Source organism: Triticum urartu, chromosome 5 (genome assembly GCF_003073215.2).
Source record: "Triticum urartu cultivar G1812 chromosome 5, Tu2.1, whole genome shotgun sequence".
Lineage (NCBI taxonomy): Eukaryota > Viridiplantae > Streptophyta > Magnoliopsida > Poales > Poaceae > Triticum > Triticum urartu.
Genome location: NC_053026.1, coordinates 393,370,763 through 393,379,862, shown reverse-complemented (window position 1 = coordinate 393,379,862; position 9,100 = coordinate 393,370,763). Strand labels below are relative to the sequence as shown.

The window sequence follows — 9,100 nt, the reverse complement described above, 5'->3', positions numbered from 1 at the left end:
TGTCCTGCGTGAGAAAAAAGGTTGCATGGTTCCCAATGATTAGCTTGACTCTGTCACAAGAATATGAATTGGCCGGCGTTGCTACTAATGCTTCTGCCACTGCACCTACCAACACCATGGAAATTGGCCTTGCTCAACCACCTAGGCTTAAGAGGTACGACCTCTCTATGCAATGAAGCATAATACCCTGTTAGCTACCAATCCAGACTGAAAATACATGCATGAATCATAAAACAAAACAGTAATAAGAAACCCCGTGCAATGAAGCTTCTATTTTTATAGTTATAGCAATTACAATTTTGATACCTCTCTTTGTTTATATCATCTTGCCGGGTTTCTGTTTCTCTTCATATAGGATACAGATATGTGATTCTCATGTGGTCCTTTTGCTGGAAACTTGCTAATCTTAGGGGTGCTGCTACTGGTGTAAAAACTGTTTTATCAAAAGAACTAAAGTAGTAGCTAATCCAAGCATTGAAGAATTGAAGCAGAGGTTCCGCTATATTGGCATGAAGTCAGAGCAGCGCCTGCAGACTACACAAGATAGTTTCTGGTGACCTTCAGTCTATATGTCCTAACTAACAGCAGCCACCTTTTGTTTCGTATCAATTAATCCAGTATCTTTAGACCTTTAGATATTTGCAACGGCTCTGAGCAAGATATGTATAGCCTTTAGATTTCCATTCGTGTATGATATTGCATGTACACTTTAGACCTCATTATGACTGATCTGTGGTCAAAACAAGTTTGTGATCACTTTCTATATATGTAATCAACTGTCCTTCGACTAATATTTTTAGAAGACTATTTATATGTGTTTACACTGGTTGGAGAAAATCATGACATTGCCAGCAGCAATTTTTATTTCCATGTTTCAATCCGTCTTTAAATATTTTTATGTGTATTCTTTCAATACTTAGCTTGCTCTCGCCCTTTGCATCATTGGTGCAATGGGTCATCTTAGTGGTTACAACAACAGAAGCGCTCACACCCGCGCCCACGGAGCTCGCCGCCAGCACTGCCGCTGCTGGTTGCACACTGGAGGTCCGGCCACCGCCAACGTTTGTCGTTGCGTGCTCTCGCGAGGTCGGATACAGTGTGCTTGTCAAAATGCCTTAACTAGGGAGGACAATTTGAGGAGCATGGTTGTTTAGCAGAAAATATGGGAGGTCAAAACGGGCGCCATGTCGTGGACGATTGAGGGGCAAAATTTGCCCATTGTGGTTGTAGATGCCCTTACCAGAGGGACACTTTGGTAAGGCGAGATAAAACCATGGGCCTGTCAGTTTATTGGACAACAACTGTTTAGCATTTTAAATAGTCTGTTCATCCTGGAGAATACTACACACAAATGACTTTACATGAGAGTTCAGGCTTACAATATCCAGTGCCAGCAGTTCCGATTAGATCGGAAATGGCTACCTCATCAAGCGACGGAGAAATTCTCTTACGAAGGCACAAGTCTCGCGATGCAAGACGCGGACCTGTGCTGCTCCGGGAGCGTCTTCCACCATATCACAAAGGATGAGCTGCTCAGAAACACATCCCTGCCAAGATTTCCCGAGGTGAACCATCCAAGTGCATCGCTCTCTAGTTTACCCACCCTGTCTTTCAGATCCTCGAATGATTTGCCGTTGATCATCTCAGCCTGCAGCTCCTCGGACATTGCCCAGAAGCACGACTCGAGGCTGGAACCCAAGGGGATGCGATGCGACTGCTCGCGCCATTTCTGGGTGTACTTGTAACGTCTCGGCCTGCCCTTGGAGAGGTAGGAGCCGGTGTCCTCATTCTTGGAATGCCTGTAGTAGTTTGCAATGTCCAGGGGCTCAACCAGCCGGCGGTACGAGGTCCCCAGGTTCACCCACTCTTCTCGCCCTTCGAACGCGTCTGGAAGCTCACGCCTTCGCAACATCTCAATTATCTCGTCCCAAAAGCCGGCTAGTTCCAACCTCCGTACATTTGAATTGAAGTCATGCACTTCCCGCTGAAGCTTGAAGGAATCATAGTAGCTCACTTCATGCAGCTCGCATGTTCTTTTGTACTCGTTCAGGGACTTGAGGGCTTCCTGAATTTTACTGCAGTTTGCGTCTATCTTTGCTTGGTTTATCTCTCTTTGCTTCTCCCATTGTGCCGCAGCAGCAAGGCTCAGCATAGCTTCCTTACTCTGTAATATGAAAGTGACAACTGTAATATTATGTGATTGGACTTGACTGGTTATTAAATTTATTGGTGGTTTAAACTTAGGGAAAACACCTTTTATGGAGATGGAAATGGAACTAGTAACTGGAGAATTGTGTTATCGTTAACAGTTACTGATATAAATTTGATGTGTACATTACCATTTATCCTAGGCTACAAACATCTGTTGCATTTGGGTACACCCTAAATGAATGATCAGATGCTAAAATGCAACACTGAGGGTTTCCAGACTAAGACTGCCTTCACACATACAGTTCACCAACATAACAGATGTTTACAGTGGCAATCCACAGTTGTTTATGGAAGAAGAGGAGTCATTGCTTACCAGTTCAAGGCCACCAATTGCTGTCCCATTCATCTGTGTGCCAAGAAGGGATGATGAAATTGCTCTTAGGTAATCCACACAACCTATCTCTTGCATCACACTTTGCTTAATCGATTCATATTCCCAGTGAGCACTTAAACTTCTGGCGGCAGCATCAAGCAATTGTTGTTGGGGATCCAATTGAAGGCAGTAAAATAGCAACTGTAATACAGCATCTGAGTTTGTGAGAACAATCAGTTGATCGGTACTTGTCAAGAAAAGGTAAGTCCCACAGGGTCTGTACGGGGATAGCTCAATAAAGTAAGTCAGCGTTCCTAGGATTGAGCTAGTGCATCCCATGAAAGAACAGGCCTCGTGGCTGGCAATAGATAGGGTGCTTCTCAACAAAGTTTCATAAAACTCTGGAATAACAAGCGAATTCCCAACAGGTGAGAAGTTTGGACTGTGAGGAGATAACCAATCCAGAACGGACTGAATTTGTTCTCTAGAGGATGCGAGGGGGGCCAGCGGTATTCGCGGGATGATGTCCAGTGGCATGATGAAATGCAAAATACACTGCGACCAGCCCTCCCTTCTAACAGCATGGTTGAAAACATTATCGCCAACAAGAGGTGCCCCAAAGGTCACGCAAAATGGCTGTGCTTGATTGACACTTCCCCGTCTTGTGCAGTTCTCAAGAAACCATATGGCAGCAAGGGTGGCTATTGAACCCCCAGATGAATGGCCTGTGAATACAACACGTTTCTCCTCTGCCACCGCTTTAGATACCTGTAATACAAAGCGATAAAAAAACACCACTTTTCTTTCAGGTGAAAATGCAGTTACACTGAAATTCACCATGGCAAGACTATCATTCTGTTGATACGAAGATAACATAATATGAGGTAAGACTATGAAAAGTCTATGACCACAGCAAGAGCAAAAAGTAAGTGGAGTCGAACTCGGTAGAATTGCTAAACTCACAGTGGGCACTTCATTTTACTGTCATCAAATTAATAAAGCACCTAGTTCATTTTACCTATTTTCACGGAGCATAAATGACACCAAGCCAAACTACCTTGTAGCCTTTTATCTACTACTATCAGTCTGAAACTGTAGTGGCCATGGATCTCATCACCTCCCTCATTATGTTTCATAAGCTCAAATCAAACTAACTGAACATAAAAGCACTATGAAAATCAAAACCGACCAAAGAGATGAATATTTGAAATAAAAAGACATAAATCTTCAAAAGCATTATACCAATATGGGCAAATATATACTCCCACCGTCCGAAAAAGCTTGTCCCTCAAATGAATGTATCTAGCATCAAGTTAGTGCTAGATACGTCCATTTGAGGAACAAGCTTAGGACAAGCTTTTTGGGACGGAGGGAGTATCAGACAAGAAAAGGAGGTAGTCCCTTTCTAGACAGAACCACTGCACAGATCTCCAAGTCCACACGACCGCACCCCATTGCTCGGGGTGACACAATTGATGCAGCAACAACTCACAACGATCCTTCGTGCCAACCAAAACCAATATAAATGTAGCCTGTAGAGAATTCAGAGCAACAAGGGTTTCTTGATGCAAAGGGGGCGTTTGAAAATTGAAATGTTTCTTTCACAGCCGGAATGAAGCTGTTGTTCTACACACAAGAGGGAGAAGGTTTCCTGAAACAACATGCTCTTAGATCCTACGGCGGAAGGAAGTAGCAAAGCGCAAAAGGTCTCAGAAACTGCACTTCACTTCTGTGCGGCAACCACGGCTTCTCGGCAGAATGGTTTATGAAGTGGCGATGGCAGAAGGCCCTCACCTCGGTCTGGAGCGGCGAGCCGTCGAGCAGGCCCCTGAAGGCGGCGACGAAGGCGGCGCTGGCGCGCGCGGGGACGCCGCTCCCGACGCTGCGCAGCGACGGGAAGAGCGCGGGGTCGACCTCCGCATCCCCGAACGGCGCGCGGCCGCCGGCGTCCGGGGAGGAGGGCATCCAGCCGGCGGCGGACCAGGTGGGCGGGAAGACGAAGGCGGCGCAGGGGTAGGGGCGGGACGCGTGGTGCACCTGGAAGGAGGCGGAGGCGGAGGCCGCGGAGGACGGGGAGCCGGAGGCGGAGGGGAAGGAGAGCGCGGCGCAGTGGGCGACGAGGAGGCGGTCGTCGTCGGACAGCGCCGCCCCGCGCGGCGGCGGGGTGTCCATCGGCATAGTGGTGGGTCAGTGGGGGAGGAGCTGGAGCACCTGAAAGGTGGAGGCCGCTCTTCCTCTGCTAGCCTTTGATGCTTGAGCTCGCACGCTGCCGGGTTGACTTTGTCGCCCTGTCGAGCAGTTTGGAGTCTTCGCGGTGGTTGAGAGCAAGTGAGGGGCTCTCAAACAAAACAAGAGCTCGTCTTCACGTGTATTTCTAAATAAAAGTATTTAATAAGAGAAAAAAGATAAAGAAAAAATTGAAAAAAGTTATGAACTTATAGTTAATTATATAGCCAGTTCTATTATATGAGTAGTTAATAATGCTAACTTTAGATGACATGGCATGTTTATATAGCCAACAGCTGGCTACACTATTAACCATGCTCTGATACGATAAGACCACACCGTTACAGCTTGCGAGAGTACCGATCAGTGGCAGAGCCCGACGGAAAGAATGAGCGGCCAATATAATTGTACTTACTTATATGTGATTTGTTTGCAAAACCTAATGTGCACATGTATGAGCATTGTTATGAATAGGTCTCATCAGAAAATTTATGAGAAGGCATACACATAAACTAGCATACACGGTTTTAAAAAAAATGAATTGTTTATCACATGTCACGATGGTAGCATACATATTGGTTGATATGGTGATATCTAACCATATTATGGACGTCCATTAAGTAGAACCGACTTTGATAGGGCCACTTATGAGATGGTGGGAGAGCATGTCCTTTCATGTCATCAGTATATCTCATATGTATTATATGTGTCTACATCCACAGGGGTGAGATCATAGTCCACACTAAGAATGTTCACTGATTTGCTTAGGCTTGTCAAACTTTATTTGGTAGCAAGGTAATTAAAAATGTTGAATAGTTGATTTTCACTAACTTTAATTCTCTTAATATGGGGCCTTCCACTTACCAAGTGTGTTACATCAACATCCACTAATACTCCTGCAGAAAGTGTTGGGATCTATGGTAGGGTGCGTCGACTGCAAATTCAAAATTCCTATGCGCAGAACAACCAAGAACATGCTACGGGAGATGGATCACAGTTCGTTACCACTAGACGCGCAGTGACGTGCAGCGGAAGAAGAGTTGGGGCAGCGCGTCCACGTGGATCGTCTCCTCCTTGTCTGATCTCCCTCGTACAACCGGTGGTTGGTTCCCACGTACAGGTTCTCCGGAGCGGCGCAAGTGCACCGCCTCTAACGGTATCCGCGCGTGCAGGAGGAACGTCGTGCGGCGGACTGCTAGGTCCGATCACACAACCGGCGGCGAGTGGAGGTGTCTATTCACAACACATGCAAACCCTAGTGACAGCGCCAAAGCGATCAACTGCGTGAGTGTGCGGCACCTCCACTATATATATAGGCGTCCGTCGCGGGCTCAACACTTGGGCCTCGCATGGACCCTAAAGCCCATAAGTCTACTCGGACACAATCCGAATACAGCTTGGATCACATCCGACCAGTGTCCTCGGATCCGACCTCGTAGGTTCCTTCCCTTAAGCGCGCGACCACTTAGGTTCAAGTCGGCTTGGTCGCAGTTCGCATCACCTCCGAACTACACGGTTGGTAGCGGCCTCTAGTAAGGCATGTCGAACACCAAGCAGACTATGAAGCTGGTTAGCGAACCTGTACATCACACTTTCATTCCTTTTGCCACACGATATATGTTGTTGAGCTCAAGGCGAGTCTGTCATCCTTGTGCTAGCCCGACCTCTTTCTCGTTCCAGTGATGCCGACCACTATCCGGATTATCTCATAATTCTTGTCGCATGGCCATGCTTATCCTGGTCGGATCACACGAGGGGCCCAGAGTATATCTCTCCTGGTCGGATGGGCAAATCCCATCTTGCTCGACCACGTCTCACAGCATGGTTCTGGACAAATCCGAAACCTACCTTTATAACTACCCAGTTACGGAGTAGCGTTTGGTCGGCCCAAAGCAAGTCTGTCACCATCCCGAGTACATGCGTCAACTCAGGTCTTGGGACATAGAACATATGTTGTACTAGAGACTCGCAGATGACATATCGCTGCGTCTCATAGTTGGGTCTGTCCGACTCAGACCTTATCTCGACTCGGATCCGACTACGTCGAATCCGACCAGATCCTTCCAAGTCCATATTATCCGGTTAGCATCCAATGCTCCATGGCTAGTGAGACCAAGCCATCGACCGTGTCATATGCTAGTCTAGTTGGTTGCGCGTCCACACAGCCCTTTCGACTAGGGACCTTTTAGGACAGTCATCATACAATGCATAGTCCCACAAACAAGTCATGTACTTGCTGATACACATCATTGATAATGTCCAAGGACTATCTTTATTCATAAACACATAGGAAATATCATCATACATGATTGCCTCTAGGGCATATCTCCAACAGTCTCCCACTTGCACTAGAGTCAATCAAATAGACATCGAATGCCCATAGCTCTAACGTGCCCCTCATGCTTGGGTTGTGGAAGCGGCTTAGTCAACGGATCCGCAACATTTGCATCCGTATGAATTTTGCATAACTCTACATCACCACTCTTTACGATCGTTCGTATCAGGTGATATTTCCGATCTATGTGTCTGACCTTGTGGTGATTCTTCGGCTCCTTGGCTTGTGCGATGGCACCAGAATTATCACAATAAAAGTCCAACGGTTTTACCGAGGCTGGGAAAATACCAAGATCATCCAGAAAGTTCCGGATCCAAACACCTTCCTTTGCAGCTTCACAAGCCGCAATGTATTCGGCTTCTGTAGTAGAATCGACCACCGTATCTTGCTTGGAACTCATCCAGCTCACTGCTCCTCCGTTCATGACGTACACGAATCTGGACTGTGATCGACAATCATCTCTGTCGGTTTGGAAACTAGCATCGGCGTAACCCCTTACGACAAGATCTTCCTCACCTCCATAAACTAGGAACATCTCTTTAGTCCTTTTCAGGTACTTCAAAATAGTCTTTACCGCTGCCCAGTGATTCTCACCTGGGTTGGCCTGGTATCTACTTGTTAGGCTTATTGCAAAAGCAACATCAGGCCGCGTACATATCATGGCATACATGATGGATCCGATTGCCGAGGCATATGGAATCCTACTCACCCTGCTTCGCTCATCAGATGTCGAAGGACTCTGAGTCTCGCTTATCCTTATACCATGTGAGAGTGGCAAGAACCCTTTCTTTGCCTCACTCATGTTGAACCGCTTCAACACATTATCTATGTACGTGCTCTGGCTTAAGCCGAGCAGCCTCCTTGATCTATCTCTATAGATCTTAATGCCTAAAATGTACATTGCCTCACCAAGGTCCTTCATCGAAAACTTGCCATTCAATGACTCCTTGGCCGAGTTCAGCATCGAAATATCATTTCCGATCAGTAGTATGTCATCCACATACAAGATCAAAAACACTATCGAGCTCCTACTTAACTTCTTGTATAAACAAGAGTCCTCTTCGCTTTTGATGAAGCCGAAACCAGTGACGACCTCATCAAAACGAATGTTCCAGCTCCGAGATGCTTGCCTCAACCCATAAATGAATCTCTTGAGCTTGCATACCTTACTAGTGCTAGTCGGATCGACAAACCCCTCGGGGTGTATCATATACACGTCCTCGGTTAAATTTCCATGAAGGAAAGCTGTCTTGACATCCATCTGCCATATCTCGTAATCAAAATATGCAGCTGTAGCTAGTACGATCCTCACCGACTTCAACATCGCTACCGGCGAGTAAGTCTCGTCGTAGTCAATTCCTTGAACTTGTCCATAACCCATAGCGACAAGCCGAGCTTTGTGGATCTGAACATTTCCATCCACATCGGTTTTCTTCTTAAAGACCCATTTGCAACCAATGGCCGTTACGCCAGGCGGCGGATCAACCAAGTCCCAAACTTGATTCTCATCCATGGACTTTAACTCAGATCTCATGGCCTCCAGCCATGCCTCGGAATCTGGGCTCACCATCGCTTCCGCATATGTGGCCGGCTCGTCGCTTTCTAGCAATAATACATCGCACACTCTGCGCAATCTTTCCGACCTCCGTGGTTCCGGTGCCGCTTCCACTACGGGTTCCCTGATTGACTCTAGTATGATCTCATCACCAGCCGAGCCGTCCCCGAGTGGTCCTCGAATTTCTTCGAGTCAGACCGTCCTCCCACTGGCCTCCCGACTAAGAAACTCTTTCTCAAGGAAAACCCCGTTCTGAGCAACAAACACTTTGTTCTCTTCCCGGTTGTAGAAGTTATATCCCAAGGTTTCCCTCGGATATCCCACAAATATGCATTTATCCGACTTGGGTGTAAGCTTGTCTGACATAAGTTTCTTGACAAATGCTTCACAACCCCAAATCTTTAGAAAAGACAAATTGGGACTCTTCCCGGTCCACATCTCATGTGGTGTCTTGCCTATG

General features: G+C 46.7%; 1 protein-coding gene across 1 annotated transcript; it reads right to left on the bottom strand.

The window, feature by feature from the left end:
- Positions 1-1,256: 1,256 nt before the first annotated feature.
- LOC125509241 (protein EDS1L-like) lies at positions 1,257-4,816 on the bottom strand. Its single transcript, XM_048674169.1, has 3 exons — positions 4,319-4,816; positions 2,525-3,292; positions 1,257-2,164 (listed from the first exon to the last, which is right to left on the bottom strand). Exons 1-3 carry the CDS (start codon positions 4,700-4,702, stop codon positions 1,448-1,450), a joined length of 1,869 nt encoding a protein of 622 aa, XP_048530126.1. The 5' UTR covers positions 4,703-4,816; the 3' UTR covers positions 1,257-1,447.
- Positions 4,817-9,100: the final 4,284 nt, after the last annotated feature.

Excerpts from the sequence above, each read along its gene's own strand:
- LOC125509241 (XM_048674169.1), bottom strand. The coding sequence starts at position 4,702 with ATGCCGATGGACACCCCGCCGCCGCGCGGGGCGGCGCTGTCCGACGAC. Across the intron at positions 3,293-4,318 it reads GCTCGCCGCTCCAGACCGAG|GTATCTAAAGCGGTGGCAGA; the intron begins GTGAGGGCCTTC and ends TTTGTATTACAG. Across the intron at positions 2,165-2,524 it reads CAATTGGTGGCCTTGAACTG|AGTAAGGAAGCTATGCTGAG; the intron begins GTAAGCAATGAC and ends TTCATATTACAG.